The sequence below is a fragment of the Saccopteryx leptura genome, chromosome 2 (genome assembly GCF_036850995.1).
Source record: "Saccopteryx leptura isolate mSacLep1 chromosome 2, mSacLep1_pri_phased_curated, whole genome shotgun sequence".
NCBI lineage: Eukaryota > Metazoa > Chordata > Mammalia > Chiroptera > Emballonuridae > Saccopteryx > Saccopteryx leptura.
The window spans coordinates 35,687,411-35,708,427 of NC_089504.1; the positions used below are offsets into that span (position 1 = coordinate 35,687,411).

A 21,017-nucleotide genomic window follows, 5' to 3' on the forward strand; every position below is an offset into this window, starting at 1 on the left:
CGACGCTCTACCGCTGAGCCAACCCGCCAGGGCCAAGAAGCATCAATTCTTTGTTGCGGCTCCTTAGTTGTTCATTGATTGCTTTCTCATATGTGCCTTGACCCAGGTGCTACAGCAGAGCAAGTGACCCCTTGCTCAAACCAGCAACCTTGGGCTTCAAGCCAGCAACCTTTTGGCTCAAGCCAGCGACCTGGGGATTTCAAATTTGGGTCCTCTGTATCTCAGTCTGACGCTCTATCCACTGCGCCACTGCCTGGTCAGGCTGTGTGAATAGATATTTATTTCACCTTTGTTCTTGACAAGAATAAAGAGCCCATGTTTGCTGGATATAGACAACTAAATTGACAGGGCTTTTTTCCCCAGCATACTAAAAATAATCATCACTGTCCTCTGATTTACACTATTAATGATAACTAAATGCCTTCAAAGCCACTTCTTTGAAGGTCTTTTTCTCTAGGTTTTAAGATTTTATATTTGTTGTCTTGCAGTTTCACTATATGTTTAGGGGAGAATTCCTACTTCGGAGTGTTGGGCTTCTTAAATCATGGCTTAGTGTTTTTCATTCTAGAAAGTTCTGAGATATTATTTCTTCAAACAGGTTTTTGCCCCAATTATATATCTCATTTTCTTCAGAAACTAGCCAAATACGGTATATGGTATGCTTTTCCTCTCTCCATGTCACTAAACCTTTGTATTTTCAATCTCTGTGTCTGTTGTCTACATTCTGAATAATTACTTCACTTCTATTTTTTTAGATTTTATTTATTCATTGTGAGAGAGGGAGAGAGAAGTGGGGAGGAGCAGGAAGCATCAACTCCTATATGTCCCTTGACCACACAAGACTGGGGTTTCAAACTGGCGACCTCAATGTTCCAGGTTGACACTATCTACTGTGCCACCACAGGTCAGACCCACTTTTATTTTTCAATACATTATTCTCTTTTCAGCAGTGCCTAATGTATTCTCATTGAGGAATTGCTTGAGAAAGTCCCACATATTATTATCTATCTCATCTATTAACATCAAATTTCCTTTTCCACAATGTCATTTTAGAAGGAAACACACTCACTTATTTTGACAATACTGCTATTGCTTAAAACATTTTTGGACTTCTTTAGAAATTATCTTCTAATCCATGTATCCTTTCATTTATTTTTTAGTGCCAAATTCTTCCTAGCCCTGCCTCTATTAAATTTATAATTTTAATTCTTACCTTCAGTGTCACCTCTCCTTCTCTGTACTGAAAAGTCTTTTAAGTAACAGTGGTTATAGGACCCAGTAAGTTGATTTAACTCATATAAATGAAGGATACGAGAAATGATCTTATTTAACACAGATATTTAGAATTTTTCTAAATATTACTTTAAGTCCTATAAAAGTTTGGAATATATTAATAGATGTAGTAAGATGATAAAAAATGAAAACACTGAACTATTTTCACTTATCACCTTGACAAAGATGAAAAAGAATAGCGATATGCAATGCTGGCAAGGGTATAAGGAGACAGGCACTTTCATAAGTGACAGAATTGAGAACCGGTATAGTCTTCACAGAGAACAATTTAATAATAGGTATCCAAAATCTTCATAACCTTTAATTCATTTCAGGCATTTATCATAAGGACATACCTCTAAAATATCTGTTTATAGAGATTTTATTTAAACTAATGAAAAATTTAAATAATGTTATAGAAATAGGTTTATTAACATAGGTAATTCACAATAAATTGTATGGGGAAAAAAGCAGGCTAGAAAACAGCATAATTCCATGATTATATTTAAATATATTATATATACACAAAGAAAAAATTTCCTAGGATATCCAATTACTCTCTGGGATCATAAGTTTTGTTTAGCTTCCTTCTGCTCATTTGTTGCCTGGGTTTTCTATAATAAGTATATATTATTGAATAATTAAACATTATTGAATTATTGTTTTAAATATCAGAGTATCTAACTACCATTTACATAAATGTTTCTATGAAAAAATGTAGTCCAGATTCAAACAAGAACTATCAGTAATATATTCCTCATTCTAATATCACTGTCAATGGAATTTCCTTTTTATAACTCATTCTATCCCTCTCACCCTCTACCTATAATCCCACTTCCAAAGAGTATAAATGCCTACTTCTGAAGGCTTGACAAAATAGGTAGGAGGTAGGGAGGAGAGGAGCTGTGATATGGAGAAGAGAGGAACTGAATGTTTATGAGGAACAGACTAGAAGTATGTTGGGAGGAGCCTTAAGAACAGGTCTTGGTTAGAGGAAGGAGAAGAGAAAGGAGGTTCCATGGATAAACTGTAACAAAACTTCTCTCAGTAATTCTCCCTGTATTCAAATGAACATTCACTGCTACAAGTTCCATCCAAGCTCTAAGGAGATCCAAGCACCAAGAATAATTAAGGAGGAAGCATTTGCTCAGTGAAATGAAATGAGTGCTCACTCTGACTCCAGATTGTTGCTTTGCTCCTTCGTAGACTATTTTAGGTCAACAGCAAATTTTTTTGCTTTGTTAACCTACTGTCTTTCAGCTTCTCTAACGTGATACGCTGCCCCTCCAGCCACAGATCTTTTGACATACCATTTCCTCCATCTGAAATACTTCTGTCCTCTCCCCAACCTTATCCTGACTAACTTATCTCCTCATTTTTCTGATCTGTGTTAAGTGTTACTTCCTCAGGAAAACCTGAAACACCCTATTCTCAATTTGTAAATACACATAATGAATTATTTAGTATGATTATTAATATTTAGTTGAAATAATTGGTCCCAACCTCAATGAAGGTAGTGCCATTACCTGGTTTTGATATCACTTGGGACCTCTGGTCCCATCTGGAACTTACAGGCGGTCAACAATTACTTGCTGAATGAGGGAATGAATGACTACACAAATGACTGGAAATCAAGAGGCCTTGACTGGATAAGGATTATATTAACTATGTCTCATGGTGGAACTGTGTGTAAATTTTTTCCATTGATTGCCGTTTAACTTGTTTGTGTACTCACAAAGATTTAAGAAGATATTTTTTAAACACTGTCCCAAAGTAAATCAAGGACAAGCATGAAATATTTAAACAGCCAGAAAAAAAGCTGGACTCCCTGAACAAAAGCATGTCAATAGCCTGGGAACTTCACTGCCCTTCATCTGGGCCGTGTCTTAGCATCTTACTGGAGCCGAGGAAAGCAATACCTGTCCCCCGGGGGCAAGTCAGGCACAGGGTACAAGGCATCTGCAGGCTTCCTACCCCTGACACAAGCTTAGGTGAGAGTGACAGGGAAAGAATGGGCATTTATTCAGTGTATTTACTGAGCATCTACTGTGTACCTGAAGATTCTTGTCCTGGGCTGGTTCTGCCAGACTGCTGTTGGGGTTCAGGAATTTCTCCTACACAGAGCTTGGGCGTTCTGAACGTGAGCAAATGGGGCCCCGGGCGGCCTAACCCAAGGGCCAATGGGGCCTCCGACAGTGACAGGGGCACGAAGGCCGGCGGCCCCAAGCGGACTCGCACACCCCAGCCCGGGCCGAGCGAGCGAGCCCTGGGCAGCCCAGCCAGGCGGAGGCGGGTACCCGCCCTCCGAGGGGCCGCGCTTACCCGTCGGGCGAGTACTCGAGGTTGAAGACGGCCCCGTGGGTGCGAGTGCTGAGGTACACCGAGTCCGCGGGATGGATGGAACCATAGAGGTTAGTCATGGTGCGGAAATTGTCCCGCGCCGGGTCCACGAACAGCCCGCGGCCCAGGCTGCGCTCTCGCAGCCACCCAAACAGCCGGGCGCCGGGGCCGCCCAGGCTGGGGCTGAGGCCGTGCCGGCCCCGGCTCCCGGCCCTGCAGTCGGGCCCGGGTCGCCGGCGCGGCGGGGAAGGCTGTGGCGGCTCTCCTTGGGCGGAAGCAGCGGAGGACTCCAGAGCTCCGGGCCGCCCGAGCTCCCCCGCGCGCGCAGCTGGCGACAGCGAGGGGCCGCCAGGGCAGCGAGGGCTCCCGGTCGGCGACGGAGGGGCTGCGTCAGCCCCAGGCTGTGGCAGCACGGGCGGGAAAGGCAGCGGCCCGGCGGCTGCCGCCCGGCCCCCGTAAAGTGCCGGATCCTCAGCCCGGGGTCCAGCTGCCGGGTCCCCTCCGGGGCTACCTGGCCCGAAGGGAAACATGACCAACACCCCCGGCCCCACTGCCGGCCGCTGCCCCGCCGGCCTATAGCTCAGTGCTCCCGCTCCCACAGCCACTTCCGGCGCGCGGCGGCCTAACCCCGCCGGCTGGGAAACCCGCACCGCCCCTCGGCCATCATCCGCTGGGGACCACGAAAGCGGGAACACCGACTAGTTTTGCAGGTGCTACTGAGGATGCCCAGGGCCAGGCCTGTGTGGAACAATTAGCATCTGGGCACCATGTGCGACAGTCTGTAGTTGTCACTGACTGTGAGTGTGTGCTTGGGAATGAGTGGGCCTGACAAGACAAGGAGGCTGGGTATGATTGTGTACTGTTATCCCTCACTTAACACTGAGATCAGCTAGGAGGGCAAGAAATTACTATGGTATGTGCAGTTCACACACAGTAAGTGATGTAGTATACTGCCTACTCAGCCTGAAAGTCCAAGGACTCGGGTAACTTCAGCACTAAAAAGCCCTGGCCTGTACAGAGATCGAATCATATTGGTTCCCTAAATACACTGCTCACAAAAATTAGGGGATATTTTATCGCTTCATATTCATTTTGAAATACTCCCTATTTTTGTGAGCAGCATATTTACCCAATTCCCAGTTACTGCACAGATCAAGGCCAAAGCCTTTCTGTCTGCAGGAAGCAGCATGTATATCCAGCCAGGAGTTAGAGGGGAGCTAGAGACAAACAAACAAACATCAACAACAAAAAAACACTGGAGGTTAACTAATTGAGAAAGCACTAAAGATAGAACTTTAACTGTGCTTGTTGCTATTTACCCACTGCCTTTAAGAGTATTCAAACACAACCATTTTAACAAGGTTTGATTTCCAATCACAATCTATATAGATCAATTTCTATGTAACACTGTTTTTGAAAGCCAAAAAATAAAAAATAAAACATTTCAACCTAAGTTCCTGAAATTCACAGATATCAGTTCATCAGAATTGCCTAGCCTGACCAGGCAGTGGTGCAATGGATAGAACGTCAGCCTGGAACACTGAGGTCCTAGGTTTGAAGCCACGAGGTTGCCAGCTTGAACATAGACTCATTTGGCTTGAATGCAGGCTCACTACCTTGATTGCCAGCTTGAGTGTGGGATCATGGACATGACCCCATGGCTGCTGGCTTGAACCCAAAGGTCGCTGGCTAAGCCCATGGTTGCTGACTTGAGCAAGGGGTCTCTGGCTCAGCTGGAGCCCCCCCTCCATCAAGGTACATATGAGAAAGCAATCAACAAACAACTAGAGTGCCACAACTATGAGTTGATACTTCTCATCCCTTCCTATCCGTCTGTATGTCTGTCTCTCTAAAAAAAAAAAAAAAAAAAAAAAGGTAAAGAAAATTGCTAAAGCATCCTCTGAACTCCTTTGCTCCTGATGTTCTTTTTAGATTACAACAAACAATTGGCAGAGGTTTCCCCTGGGTCCAGGTATCACATGTCCCTGGATACCCCACCCCCAACACTTAGGATATATCTCATCAAGTAAGCAGGGAGCAAGTTTATTTACTTTCTTCCCTATCTAATGACTACATGTTTTTTAAAAACAACTTCCTGACCCTGGTTGGTTGGCTCAGTGATAGAGCATCAGCCTAGTCGCAGTGGTCGGCAAACTCATTAGTCAACAGAGCCAAATATCAACAGTACAATGATTGAAATTTCTTTTAAGAGCCAAATTTTTTAAACTTAAACTATACAGGTAGGTACATTGTTATTAACTTAATTAAGGTGGAGTACTCCTTGTGGAAGAGCCACACTCAAGGGGCCAAAGAGCCGCATGTGGCTCGCAAGCCACAGTTTGCCGGCCAAGGGCTTAGTGTGTGAATATCCCAGGTTCAATTCCCAATCAGGGCACAGAGGAGAAGCAACCATCTACTTCTCCACCCCTCCCCTTCTCTCTCTCTCTCTCTCTCTCTCTCTCTCCCCCCCCTCCTGCTGCCATGGTTCAACTGATTTGAGAACATTGGCCCTGGGTGCTGAGGATGGCTCCCTGGAGCCTCCACCTCATGTTGCAAGCATGGCCCAGATGGGCAGAGCATTGGCCCCAGACAGGGGTTCCTGGGCGAGTCCTGGTTGGGGCACATGCAGGAGTCTGTCACTCTATTGTCCCTCCTCTCACTTGAAAAAGAAGAAAAAATTTTTAAGAAAAAAAAACTACTTCCCAACTGATGGCTTCTAATGCAACATACCTGGAATGTAGACAGTGGCTTTTCCATTCAAGCTTTTATATTGGGGTGGGGGGTGGAGAGAGCAGATTAACTCATGATGTCTTTAACATCATTGGTTATGCCCATCAAATAGAATTTTTTGTTAAGAGCAAGATGGACAAAATAAGCAAGGCAGCTGGTTGTGGCATAAAAAGCTGAAATAGTAGCTATTTCCCAGGCATCTTCTCATTAGAAGCCGTGCACCTTGAGCTTTTTTAAATGGCCATATATTATGTCATCAGCTTGGGAAATAGCAAGTACAAACTGCAGCACTGCCTTTTCTCAAGCAGGGAGGTCAGGGTTTCTCCAATTCATACAGACCTGCAAGGACGCACACAGTCCAAAGCAGAAACTCTGTTCATGAACATACAGCCAGTAAAACACGAGGTCTAATGAAAAGGCCATTAATGAAAAAATCCAAGGTTAGATTAAAGGGGCAAAGGCAGAGCAAAATAAAATTTTCAGATGATATCTTTTTTTTTTTATGTTCAAGGATTTTTATTTTTATTATTATTTTTTAAAGTAGTGTTTTACTTTTCAATTACAGGTGACATACAATATTATTTTATGTTCATTTCAGGTATACAACATAGTGATTACACATTTATATATCTTACGAAGTGATAACCTAATAAATCTAGTACCCATCTGACACCATTCATAATTATTACAGTATTTTTTACTATATTCCTTATGCCACACTTTACATGCCCATGACTATCTTTTTTTTTAATTTTTATTAATTCTAATGGGGTGACATCAATAAATCAGGGTACATATATTCAAAGAAAACATGTCCAGGTTATCTTGTCATTTAATTAAGTTGCATACCCATCACCCAAAGTCAGATTGTCCTCCGTCACCTTCTATCTAGTTTTCTTTGTGCCCCTCCCCCTCCCCCTTCCCCTCTCCCTCCCCCCCCCCACCGTTACCACCACACTCTTGTCCATGTCTCTTGGTCTTGTTTTTATGTCCCACCAATGTATGGAATCATGCAGTCCTTGGTTTTTTTCTGATTTACTTATTTCACTCCGTATAATGTTATCAAGATCCCACCATTTTGTTGTAAATGATCCAATGTCATCATTTCTTATGGCTGAGTAGTATACCATAGTGTATATGTGCCACATCTTCTTTATCCAGTCTTCTATTTTTGTTTTTTACAGTGATTAAGGCCTTTAAGCAAGCTCTTGGCCAATACAGCAAGAATCCATAAAAGAGTAGTGTCCTTAACATGTTCACCAAGTCCAAGTTGGCACCAACACCATTCCAAATCAGATGATATCTTGATCAAGTCCAGTGGAATGCAAACCAGGAACTCTGGCCCAGCACCATCTCTACCGAGAATTCTTCTTTTTTTTTTTTTTTGTATTTTTCTGAAGCTGGAAATGGGGAGGCAGTCAGACAGACTCCCGCATGCGCCCGACCGGGATCCACCCGGCACGCCCACCAGGGGGCGATGCTCTGCCCATCCAGGGCGTCGCCCTTTTGCGACCAGAGCCACTCTAGCACCTGGGGCAGAGGCCAAGGAGCCATCCCCAGCGCCCGGGCCATCTTTGCTCCAATGGAGCCTCGGCTGCAGGAGGGGAAGAGAGAGACAGAGAGGAAGGGGAGGGGGAGGGGTGGAGAAGCAGATGGGCGTCTCTCCTGTGTGCCCTGGCTGGGAATCGAACCCGGGACTTCCGCACGCCAGGCCAATGCTCTACCGCTGAGCCAACCGGCCAGGGCCCCCGAGCATTCTTCTTTAATCACTCTAAATATAAGTGCCTCTTTCTCTAAACATCTAGGCATCAAAAATATCAGAACCAAGACTCAGAAACTCTTAGTACACAAGGGTTCAAATCTCAAATCTTTTATTATGAAAAAAGTGTAACTCAGATAATTGTCCCTTTACTGCCCTAGGAAGTAGTAATTTTATTACCACCCCCATTTTATTGGCAAAGGAACCCAAGCTCAGAGAGGCAAAGTGACTTCCCCAAGGTCTCACAGCTAGAGATTGGTAAAGCTGGAATCTGAATCCAAATGTATTGGATTCCAAAGACCATACTAATAATCATTACCCTTACTGAAGCAAAATACTGGAAACCACTAAATACCTCAAAATAGAATAGTTTGGAAACCATGGTGTGACGGTATACCCTATGGTCACTAGAGAGAGAAACTGATCCTGGACAAACAAAGGTCTGGCAACTAGGCAGGAGGCTCTCAGCAAGGCAAAAGGGATGACGTACCTGTCCTGAAGTTATCTTCGGGCTAGCAACAGAAGCCCATGGAGAACAGTTTGCAAGGTCTCCACTCATGTTGGGTCAGGAGGGAAGGTCGGGGTATAAAGACTGATGAGCCCTGGCCGGTTGGCTCAGCGGTAGAGCGTCAGCCTGGCGTGCGGGGGACCCAGGTTCGATTCCCGGCCAGGACACACAGGAGAAGCGCCCATTTGCTTCTCCACCCCCCCTTCCTCTCTGTCTCTCTCTTCCCTTCCCGCAGCCAAGGCTCCACTGGAGCAAAGATGGCCCGGGCGCTGGGGATGGCTCCTTGGCCTCTGCCCCAGGCGCTAGAGTGGCTCTGGTCTCGGCAGAGCGACGCCCCGGAGGGGCAGAGCATCGCCCCCTGGTGGGCAGAGCGTCGCCCCTGGTGGGCGTGCCGGGTGGATCCCGGTCGGGCGCATGCGGGAGTCTGTCTGACTGTCTCTCCGCGTTTCCAGCTTCAGAAAAATACAAGAAAAAAAAAAAAAAAGACTGATGACCCTCAACCTTGGGAATAGACTCTCCAGTACAGTGTTGAATAACAGTGGAGGGAGAGACTTCCTTGTCTTGTTCCTATCTTAGGGAAAAAGCTTTAAGTCTTTTGCCATTAAGTATGATTTCAGCTGTGGAGTTTTTGTAGATTTCCTTTATATGTTGAGGAGGTTCTTTTCTTTTTTTCTTTTTTTTTTAAGTATACTTTAAATTATTTTTATTTATTTATTCATTTTAAAGGAGACAGAGAGAGAGAGAAGCAGGAAGCATCAACTCCCATATGTGCCTTGACCAGGCAAGCCCAGGGTTTTGAACCGGCGACCTCAGCGTTCCAGGTCGAAGCTTGATCCACTGCGCCACCACAAGTCAGGCAAGGAGGTTCTTTTCTAATTCTAGTTTATTAGGTGTTTTTTTATTTATTTATCATGATGGGGGGGTTGGACTTCCTCAAATGATTTTTCTGCATTTATCGAGATGTTAGTGTGGTTTTTGTTCTTTATTCTATTGATATGGTATATTACGTTAATTGATTTCAGATGTTAAAATCCTGGGATTAAATTTCATTTGGCTGTGGAATATAATCCTTTTAATATGCTGCTGGATTCAGTTTGCTAGTATTTTGGGGGTTTTTTGTTGTTGTTGTTTTTTGTGGCAGAGACAGAGAGAGTCAGAGAGAGGGACAGATAGGGACAGACAGGAAGGGAGAGAGATGAGAAACATCAATTCTTCGTTGCAGCTCCTTAGTTGTCCATTGATTGATTTCTCATATGTGCCTTGACCAGGGGCTACAGCAGACCGAGTGACCCCTTGCTCAAGCCAGCGACCTTGGGTCCAAGCTGGTGAGCTTTGCTCAAACCAGATGAGCCCGTGCTCAAGCTGGTGACCTTGGGGTCTCGAACCTGGGTCCTTCGCATCCCAGTCCGATGCTCTAGCCACTGCGCCACTGCCTGGTCAGGCAATGTTGAAGATTTTTGTATCTATATTCATAAGGGATATTGATCTGTAGTTTTCTTTTCCTATGATAGCTTTGGCTTGATATAGGGTAATACTGGCCTCATAGAATGAGTTGGAAGAGTTTATAAAGAATGGGCATTAATTCTTTAAATGTTTATAGAATTTATCTGGGAAGCCTCTACTTTATTGTGGTTATTAATGAGTTTGTTGATCTTACAACCTCAGGACACCTTGGGCTAGTTATTAATGTATTTCTGCTAAGCTCTAAACTCAAACTTCACTGCCTGCTATGAGAAAATTGATCTGGCTTTTTGTGAGAGACAGAGAGGGACAGATAGGAATAGACAGACAGGAAGGGAGAGAGATGAGAAGCATCAATTCTTTGTTGTAACACCTTAGTTGTTCATTGATTGCTTTCTCATAATGTGCCTTGATGGGGGGGGGGTAGCTACGGCAGAGCTAATGACCCCTTGGACAAGCCAGTGACCGTGGGCTTCAAGCCAGTGACCTTTGGGCTCAAGCCAGTGACCATGAGGTCATGTCTATGATCCCATGCTCAAGCCAGTGACCCCTCTCTCAAGCTGAGCTCAAGCTGGATGAGCCATATTCAAGCCGGAGACCTCGAGGTTTCAAACCTGTGTCTTCTGTACCCCAATCTGCCGCTCTATCCACTGTGCCACCGCCTGGTCAGGCAATCTGGGCCTTTAAATTGTTTTCCTTTTGTAATGCCGGTGGTAGAGGCCAGGCAGCTTCACATTGGATTCAGGTAGACGGTAGAGAAACTGCAGAGCCAGAAAGCATCGGGCCATCCCACTTAAAAAAGTCTTGCAATGGCAGACAAGCACACAGGCAGGGGAAACCGCCTATCAGGCAGACAGACAGCAAAATGGCCCCTCACAGTGGCGGGCAGGCAATCCGCCATCCACGATCCCCAAAATCTGTCGAGCCCAAGCACCCATAGCCTTATATCAGGGGTCCCCAAACTACGGCCTGCGGGCCACATGCGGCCCCCTGAGGCCATTTATCCGGCCCCCACCGCACTTCTGGAAGGGGCACTTCTTTCATTGGTGGTCAGTGAGAGGAGCATAGTTCCCATTGAAATACTGGTCAGTTTGTTGATTTAAATTTACTTGTTCTTTATTTTAAATATTGTATTTGTTCTCGTTTTGTTTTTTTTTACTTAAAAATAAGATATGTGCAGTGTGCATAGGGATTTTTTCAGTTTTTTTTATACTCCGGCCCTCCAACAGTCTGAGGGTCAGAGAACTGGCCCCCTATGTAAAAAGTTTGGGGACCCCAGCCTTATATAAACCATACACACATGGTGCTGCTATGCACCCACTCACCAATCAGGCAAAGTGCTTGCAGCTGGTAACCTGGCGAGCAAGCCTAAGACAGCTGCCCCACGCCTTTGCTATGTATCATGAAGATAAGCTTTACAGGTAGAAGGCCCTGCAGAGGCATTGCAGGAGGAATGGATTTTGCTTCCTGGCTCCAGTGTGCTCTTTGGTATACCCCTGCTTTAGGGCAGCTTCAGCCGTCAGTATTCCCTAGCACCCTATCTGGCAGTTTGGTAACACACTTCCAGGAGACACCTCCCCAGGAATAGCTTTCTCAGCACCCTTGAAGTGCCAGCAAGTTCTGGAGGGTGGATCTCTAGCATGTTCTACTGGCACAGATTCCCAGTCACTTCTGGCCATTTAATGAGCCATGGCCATGCCCTCTCTAACAAGATCTCAATCAGTTCTTCCAAGCGGAAGAGGCTTGTCCTTGGGTGCTCTGTCTCAGTATTGGGGTAATAATGGCTGGTCCTTATCTCCGCTCTTCCTATAATCTTTAAAGCTCTCTTTAGTTTTTCCTAGTCAGAATTCTTGGTGATAAAAACATCTGTACCAAGTAGATGTTCATTTGTGCAGTGATAATTCTGAGCATTTATGTTTAAATCCTTTACTTGAATAAAGATATTAACATTCTTTACATGGTCTCTTTTTTTTTTTTTTTTTTTTACATAGACAGAGATAGACAGGAACAGACAGACAGGAACGGAGAGATGAGAAGCTTCAATCATTAGTTTTTCGTTGTGCATTCTGACACCTTAGTTGTTCATTGATTGCTTTCTCATATGTGCCTTGACTGCAGGCCTTCAGCAGACCGAGCAACCCCTTGCTCGAGCCAGCAACCTTGGGTCCAAGCTGGTGAGCTTTTGCTCAAACCAGATGAGCCTGCGCTCAAGCTGGCGACCTCAGGGTCTCGAACCTGGGTCTTCTGCATCCCAGTCTGATGCTCTATCTACTGCACCACCGCCTGGTCAGGCTACATGGTCTCTTTTGATATTAACTTCTGTATATAAATCAGCATGTAGTTGATTTGTAATTTTTAGAAACCAGTGAACTAAAAGATGTTAAAGGTTCACTCAGATAGTACATCTTTTGGCCTGACCCCTACTTTCCTCGCACATAGAGGTGACCATTTCATGGTCTGTAATTTCAGGGCTGACACTCTGATCAGACTGTTACAGCAACCATAACATCTGGTATTTTCATGTGGAGACAGTGAACTCCCCTAGCACAAGGGGCCGTGATTCAGCTGATTCCCCAGCTCAACTAGTGTTGCAGATTGAGAGGGAAAAACAGCCCAATATCACTAATCAACGAAGAAAAGCAACCGAGAGATGCCACTTTTCCAGCTTCTAAATTAACAAAGATTAATAAAGAGGAAATTCTGGGAAAGAGTATGGAAAGTCGTAGTCTGTTCCAACATTTCCTAAGGACAGTATGGTAGTTTCCTAAAGAAAATACTCAGAAATAAGGTGGTGCACTTCCGAGCAGTTGATGACAATGCTGCTAGCTCACTGTGAACCTCCAAACAAGACCCATTAGCCAGGAAGCCCCCAAGGGCGGGTTGAGGGAGGGGCGTGGTCTCAGCTGCGGAAGGTGCACCGCGGCTGCTCAGCTCTGGCCTCTGCATTCCCCTATTTTTTTTTTTTTTCTTTTACAGAGACAGAGTCAGAGAGAGGGATAGACAGGGACAGACAGACAGGAACGGAGAAAGATGAGAAGCATCAATCATCAGTTTTTCTTTGTGACACCTTAGTTGTTCATTGATTGCCTTTTCATATGTGCCTTGACCGTGGGCCTTCAGTAGACCGAGTAACCCCTTGCTTGAGCCAGCGACCTTGGGTCCAAGCTGGTGAGCATTCTTTATTTTGCTCAAGCCAGATGAGCCCGCGCTCAAGCTGGCAACCTCAGGATCTCAAACCTGGGTCCTTGGCATCCCAGTCCAACGCTCTATCCACTGCGCCAATGCCTGGTCAGGCGTGCATTCCCCTATTGATGGGGCCACTCTCACAACCAGAAAAGGCAGCATGCTCAGTACTGAAACGCGAACTTCACAACCATGACCCCAAGGGACCCCAGAGCGGGACCTCTCATCTCTCAAGCCAAGGGCGGCAACTCGAGGCGAGGCTCTGAGCACTTGCTCGTGGCCTAGATTTCCAACCCACCATAGGCGGGCGGACCTCGTATCCCCGAAGCTCTGCACCCTGACCCAGGCCCTCTGTACGCTCTATCACCAGTGGCTGTAAGACTCCGATGCCGAAAGGCACTGACATGGCATCACGTGGCACAAGGAAGGGCCAAGAGCATTCCCTTGCCCAGCCCTCTGTCCTGCCCTCATCACGCGGTGAAGGGCTTGGCTCGTGTGGCCCCGATGACTCGCCCTTTGCGGCCCAAACTTCAGGTTTCCTGCTGAAGGACCTATTCCAGGTGTCTGGCTGGTTTCATCTGTTGATTAATGAATGAGGGAGATGGATGTCCATGTGCCACCCCCACAGGGAAATGGACTTAATGAAGCTCCTTAGCCCAGTTTCCTCCAGCACCTCCTCTACTAATGGGTGTGTGAAGGTCAATCTCAGAATCACTTCTTGATTTCCCTTTTGACCTAGCCCAGATCAGAAGTCATTGGGCACCCTTCCACCATGGCCATGGGCCAGTCACAATTGAGGTAGTCTTGGTCACCAAATACCTACAGTTCCAGACCCTCTGGAATTGGGTTGGAGTGGGAAGGAGAGAAAAAGAAACTGCACCATCCTTTCTGCCAGGGTAACTGCCCCAAGATCAGTTCTTATAATCTGACTGACCTGAGCTGTTGTGGCGCAGTGGATAAAGCATTGGCCTGGAACACTGAGGTCGTTGGTTCAAAATGGGGCTTATCCAGTCAAGGCACATATGGGAGTTGATGCTTCCTGTCCCCCCCCCCCCCCCGTCTAATAATGAATAAATAAAATCTAAAAAAAAAAAAATCTGAAAAACAAACATTTCAGTTGTCCTCTTATTCAGTTGTCTCATCAATATGTTGCCAGATTTGGAGGGCATGCTAGAGAGTATCTGTCTTAATCATCCTAAAAATCTAAAAATTCACATGGGAAGCAGATGTGTTAAAAAGATGAACACACACACACACACACACACAAAGATGAACAGAGCCAAGCCCTCCGAGTCACCACCAGCTTTCACCCTTACTGGGGAATCTGACCAAGAGCTATTTGGAAATACCGGTTAACAGAGGAAAATGTGATTTCAAGTAAGGGCCCTAAATGTCAGAATACACCTGAAGTAAAAAGTAGCAGCAAGGACTTAATTGCAATTACTGATTTTCCCAGGCTATGTAGCAGTAGCTCAATTATGTAGAAATATGCATTTAATATGTGTATATTTGCAGGGGAAAAGTCTAGGGAGCAATACTAAAATATTAATATCCATTTATCGGATATTACCTATTTTGTGCCAGACCTGGGTTGCAAATAATGAGAACTAGAACTAGCTGACAGCTAAGCAAGGGAGACAAACAGGGGCGTGGCAAATATGTTTTATTTTCTTTTTACTCTCTGTGTTTTCCACAGTGTGAATAGATGTCTTCTCTAACAACCAAAAAGGTTTTACTTTGGAAAGGAAAATACTTTTCTTTCTGACGGCGGTTCCCTTTGTTCCCACGGAACCATTTGTGCAAGGCTCTAGTATCCCACGGTGAGACCCCCCAAACACCGGAAGTAGGTTCTCTGCGACGGACTCAAACTGAGCGCTTCTTGTACCCGCTCGGGGATAGACTGCTGGACAGGCAGCCGGCTAGAGACACAGTCACAGACACCTTGGGGGGTATCGGCCCGCCCACAGGGATCAGGCTTCATCGATGTAGGCTGAAGTCCCTTTCGTTACTGCCGAAAACCGAAAGCCTTGGGCTGGCTGGCGATTGGACGCGGTGCCAGAAGCGGAAGCCGGAAACTTTGGTGGCGGCGGGGATGGCTGATGCGGCGGCTGTCGCGGCCAAGTCCCTTGCGGGTAGTAGGGCGCGGGCGGCGAGCACAGTGCTAGGTCAGGTGGTGCTCCCGGGTGAAGAGCTGCTGCTGCCGGAGCAAGAGGATGCTGAAGGCCCGGAAAGTGCAGGGCAGCGACCGCTGCGCCTCAACGCCGGGACGCGCTCCCGGGTGCGCGTTGTGTGCGGCCCCGGCTTGCGGCGCTCTGGCGACCGCCTGCTGGTCACTAAGTGCGGCCGCCTCCGTCACAAGGAACACGGCGGCGGCGGCGGCGGCGTTTACTGGGTGGACTCGCAGCAGAAACGGGTGAGTGGGGACTCTGGAGGGGTGATACGCCGTGAGAAGGGTATCGGGTATCCTCGCTCTGGGAAGACTTCTTGGAGCCCTTTTCTGTTAAAGCTAGTCTAGAGCCACCGTGTCTGCCCCTACCTCGTCTCCTTTAGAGAGACTGTGAAAAACTGGAACGTGGCCCAAGAAGGGCGACCAGGAGAGTAAGAAATGTGGAACTCTTGGTATATAAGGGATAATAAGGACTTTGAGACATAGCCACTGTCTTCAAAATCTCAAAGATCAGGTATAAGCAGGCTTATCTTTAGGGATTCCAAAGGGCAGAACCAGGCTCAATAAGTGGATGTTACAGGGAGTTAAATTTCTCTTAGAATAAATAAGAACTTTCATATAGGAAAATTTGTCTAACAATGAAATGGTCTTCCTTGTAAGTACACCTAATGCTACTAGACCTATGTGCAAGCAGAAGCTAGGAACTTCTGATAAGGATAATGAAGAGGTATGGGATCCGCAGCTCAAATGAACAGACTATTAAATCTTGAGTTATATGATATGCTTTTCTTTTACTGAAAGTGGCATATGACTGAGTTTTTTTTTATTTATTTTTTTTTATTATTTTTTACAGAGACAGAGAGTGAGTCAGAGAGAGGGATAGACAGGGACAGGCAGACAGGAACGAAGAGAGATGAGAAGCATCAATCATTAGTTTTTCGTTGCGCGTTGCAACACCTTAGTTGTTCATTGATTGCTTTCTCATATGTGCCTTGACCGCGGGCCTTCAGCAGACCTAGTAACCCCTTGCTGGAGCCAGTGACCTTGGGTTCAAGCTGGTGGGCTTTCCCTTAAACCAGATGAGCCCGCACTCAAGCTGGCGACCTCGGGGTCTCGAACCCGAATCCTCTGCATCCCAGTCCGACGCTCTATCCACTGCGCCACCGCCTGGTCAGGCTGACTGAGTTTGTTTTAAGATTTGTATTTGTAAACTTGGATTTCAAAATATTTCGTAATTACCCCCAATGACAAAGTAACCACTAAGGACTTGCTAAAGATATCTTCCAGGATGTCTTGGAATGATTGTCATTTATGGTTGTTCTCTCATTCTGATTTCTTTTGTAGTATGTCCCAGTGAAAGGAGACCACGTGATTGGCATAGTGACAGCCAAATCAGGAGATATATTCAAAGTTGATGTTGGAGGGAGTGAACCAGCTTCTTTGTCTTACTTGGCGTTTGAAGGTGCAACTAAAAGAAACAGACCAAATGTGCAGGTAATGATGAGAAACTTTGATTTCAAAAGAAAAGCATCCAGATTTTAGAAGGCTACCTGAATTGTGTATAAGATGATCTTCGAGCATCTGTTTGGTCACTCCAGGCTGCAAGAGTTCCTTCTGTTGCTTCAGCTCTGGGACCAGAGTTACATACTGTACTGTGTTACACTTGCTATGTTGGGGGTTGTTTCATCTCTTCTGAATCGAAAAGTTATATCTGTCCTCTCCATTGTTACCTGTTATGTCCATATCCACTGGACAAGGAGGCCATAGGCTTAGAGAAGAAGGAGGGATAAGTGGTGCAAATTGCCATATCAGCCATCCATTTATTTTTACTGTGGGTCCTGGAACTGGTATCTCACAACTTCAGTCACATTACTGTATCCCAACAATCCCTTTTTGGAGCTGGTGGAAGAGTAGTCTTGTTTCCTCACGTTTTCTGTTTGGGCTTTTCAGGTACTAGCCACATTCTTCCTGACCACCCAAACCAGAAATTTGGAGGTTTCTTTGCCCTTTCTCTCTCTCACCTTTCATGTGTTTTTTTTGTTGTTGTTGTTGTTGCTTAATATTATTGATCCTATTTAAATTGTCTCTAAGTTCACCCCTGCATCTCTATTTTGCAAGTTCAGGTCTTAGCTATTTTTTGATTGGGGTTGGTCGATTACCTCCTCAATAACATCCCTGCCAGTACACTTTTGCCCCTCCATCCTGGCTTTTGTGAGCTGACAGCCTCATGCACTCTTTTCTTCAAAGCCTACAGCTTTCTTTGGCATTATACTCCAAAAGTCTTCCCTCACCCGTCAGTCTACCCCTACACAGCTATGCTTGAACACGCCAAGCTATTTAACAGCACCACTGAACTCATCATTTCCTGCTGTTGCTGTTTGCTCATGCTGTTCCTCTGTCTGAATTGCTCTATCCTCTTTTCAGCCTGTGGAACACATACATACTCATCACATAAGACCCAGGCCAAATACCACCACCTCTGTAAAAACATCCCTAATCTTCAATCGTTTTTTTTATAACTGCTCTAGAACTTAACTACCCTGAATGAGTTTGCTGTTTATATGTACATCCCCACTGCCCTCCAAGACCAAATGCTTCTGAAAGGCAGAGAATGTTTTGTTTCTAGTTCCTATAGTCACCAACTTAACAGAACAAGTTCACTCTCAATTTCCTTAGTTTTATCATTTTGAAGTTCATCTCTGAAGTTTTTAAGTAAATCTCACATGGATAAGTGTCAAGGAATTACCATTGTTCCATTTTGCTTTGAATAATATACATACCAGGAATTGCTTCCATCCATCAATCTTCTGTAATTCCCTGAAGTGGTGCTACCTAATAGAACTTTGAGATGATGCTAATGTTTTATATCCACAGTGATTAGTATGGTAGCCCCTAGTCCCTAGTCACATGTGTGCCTGTTGATGAACACTTGAAATGTGGCTAGTGCAACTGAGGAACTGAATTTTAATTAATTTAAAAGTGAGCTTAAATAACTATGTGTGGATAAATGGCTACCATATTGGACAGTGTAACCCTAGAGGGTATTTATTATCTGGCTTTGCGATTGCTCCCAGTCTAGTTTTCCTGGTGGGTGAAGGGAGAGGGTACATGTGTAGGTGGTTGGCATTGCTGCCTATGGGAAAGAACGAATAGTAGCACCTAGCAGGGGTCCCCAAACTTTTTACACAGGGGGCCAGTTCACTGTCCCTCAGACCGTTGGAGGGCCGCCACATACAGTGCTCCTCTCACTGACCACCAATGAAAGAGGTGCCCCTTCCAGGAGTGCGGTGGGGGGCTGGATAAATGGCCTCAGGGGGCCGCCTGCGGGCCATAGTTTGGGGACGCCTGATATAGAATGGTTTTCTCATAGAAAATAAACTTTTTAAATTATCATTGTAGGTTGGAGATCTCATTTATGGACAGTTTGTGGTTGCTAATAAAGATATGGAACCAGAGATGGTTTGTATTGACAGCTGTGGACGAGCCAACGGAATGGGTGTGATAGGACAAGATGGTCTGCTTTTTAAAGTGACTTTGGGCTTAATTAGAAAGTAAGTCCTAATGCCTCTGGCTTCTTTTATAATTAGTTATACCTTCTTGGAAAGCCAACTAATCTTTGGGATTTGGCTTCTTTGTAACAACGTCGGAATCTCCTGAGTTAAAAAATCAGTATCTATTTAAGCACAGTTGTAAACTCGTGCATTTAGTCCCGCCCTCTCTTAGTGTGAATACACTGAATTCAGATATACCTGGTCGTGTTGTTTCTTTGTTGATAGGGAGTCAGGGCTTCTCTCCCAGGTCTGCTGTCCCTTATAGCTGATATACTCAGCCTAAATATAAAAATTGGCCTTTCCCGCTAAGTCACTTTAATATAGATGCAATTTACAGTTGTATAGAATCACCAAATTTTTCTAATAATGGAAGCCAGTACAGTAGGCTGATGTGACCCTCGGGCTTTTGCAGACATTCACAAAAGTGTTCTGCTATTCTGTCCTGGTAGAGTTAATAGCTTCCAGAGGCAGATTCTCTTTGTTTACACCTTTACCTACCCAAAGCTGTGCCCTATTAGAGAGTTTTACTTCTAGATCCTGAAGTTCAGAGCTATCTAACATGACTCTGCTACTTATTCTGCAGATTTGGAGAATTAGTTAAGGTCATTAGAGATGAATGTTCTTAACCAAGCAGCACCCCTGTGGTTTGAGTTAACGCTTCTCTCCAAGTAGTGAATGTTATACCAGGGAATAACTTACATGGTCAGGAAAGTTTAAGGTGTTCTTTTAGCACTGTTGATGATTAAAAAGCTATGCTTTTAAAGCCTAGAATTAAGGTACTCTGACAATGTAGGGGAAAATTTATATTTTTTGGGGGGGGGAGGAGATAGTGAGGCAGACTCCTGACCAGGATCCACCTGGCAACCCCAGCTGAGGCCAAAGCTCGAATCAGCTGAGCTATCCTCAGTGCCCAGGCCAATGCTTAAAATCAATTGAGCCACTGGCTGCGGGAAGGGAAGAGGGAGGGTGAGAGAAACAGACAGTCATTTTTCTTGTGTGCCCTGACTGGGAATTGAACCTGGATGTCCATAAGCCAGGCCGACGCTCTATCCACTGAGCCACCAGCCAGGGCCAATTTATACATTTTTGGTAAAGCTGGTGACACAGGTAATTTGATTTCCTTGTAGAGGGCAGCTCACAGCTGTGACCTTTGACATACTGTAAGTATAAAGCCTCTTAGAAGAAAAAGGGCAGCAAACTTCATGTGCCTTGTTCTTGGAATGACGTTGGTGGGGCTTTAATTAGTAACTATGGAGAACTGGTTAGAGAAGCAGAGAGGTTTCATGTTCAATCTCTGGTCAGGGCACGAATAGGAACAGATTGATGTTCCTGTCTCTCTCTCTCTCTCTTCCTTTCTCACTGTAAATCAATAAATAAAAAATTAAAAAATATATTTAAATAACTATGGAGAATTGCCTAGAAAAGGAGTCTCCTAAAGGAAAATCAGTTCACACTGTACTTCATTAAAATTTCATTTTCTTTTCTCTTCCTCACCAGGCTGCTAGCTCCAGACTGTGAAATCCTACAGGAAGTGGGAAAACTCTACCCACTGGAGATAGTATTTGGAATGAATGGAAGAATATGGGTGAAGGCAAAAACCATTCAGCAGACCTTAATTTTGGCAAACATTTTAGAAGCTTGTGAACATATGACATCAGATCAAAGAAAACAGATCTTCTCCAGATTGGCAGAAAGTTGATCTATGTGGATTTTTTTTTAGTGGGTTGGTTGAGCCAAGAGACTGAGGATTCCCTGGGGAAGATTTTTTTTTCAGGTGAACCTCTCCCCATTAAATCTTCAGAAGATAAGATACTGTCTTTTTCAGAGTCTTAAAATATTTTTATAAAAAAGGTACTGGTTACCACCCATGTTCTTGTGGGTGAGAAAAATCATTATAAAATAACGGTGTATTTTTTTCTTTGTAATAAAGTTTACTAAAAGTTAGTATTATGGTTTACTTGGTGTTAACTTAGTTTTACTAGAGCAGCTTCTATAATAAACTGGAAGTGAGCATTAAGATAGCAATTGTTTTCTTTTTTTTCTTTT

At 44.9% G+C, this 21,017-nt stretch overlaps 2 protein-coding genes across 4 annotated transcripts in view; one reads left to right on the plus strand and one right to left on the minus strand.

Moving 5' to 3' along the window:
* Window positions 1–4,208, minus strand: part of DCAF10 (DDB1 and CUL4 associated factor 10) — a 55,126-nt gene extending 50,918 nt beyond the window's left edge. For all 3 annotated transcript variants that reach the window (XM_066367614.1, XM_066367613.1, XM_066367615.1), the window contains exon 1: window positions 3,595–4,208. In XM_066367614.1, coding sequence (XP_066223711.1) covers window positions 3,595–4,142 — 548 coding nt within the window. In that variant the 5' untranslated portion in view covers window positions 4,143–4,208. The remainder of the gene's footprint in view (window positions 1–3,594) is intronic.
* A 10,896-nt stretch (window positions 4,209–15,104) lies between these two features.
* Window positions 15,105–20,864, plus strand: EXOSC3 (exosome component 3). Its single transcript, XM_066365644.1, has 4 exons — window positions 15,105–15,666; window positions 16,765–16,914; window positions 18,820–18,971; window positions 20,469–20,864. Exons 1-4 carry the CDS (start codon window positions 15,346–15,348, stop codon window positions 20,668–20,670), a joined length of 825 nt encoding a protein of 274 aa, XP_066221741.1. The 5' UTR covers window positions 15,105–15,345; the 3' UTR covers window positions 20,671–20,864.
* Window positions 20,865–21,017: the final 153 nt, after the last annotated feature.

Excerpts from the sequence above, each read along its gene's own strand:
- EXOSC3 (XM_066365644.1), top strand. The coding sequence starts at position 15,346 with ATGGCTGATGCGGCGGCTGTCGCGGCCAAGTCCCTTGCGGGTAGTAGG. Across the intron at positions 15,667-16,764 it reads TGGACTCGCAGCAGAAACGG|TATGTCCCAGTGAAAGGAGA; the intron begins GTGAGTGGGGAC and ends TTTCTTTTGTAG. Across the intron at positions 18,972-20,468 it reads ACTTTGGGCTTAATTAGAAA|GCTGCTAGCTCCAGACTGTG; the intron begins GTAAGTCCTAAT and ends CTTCCTCACCAG.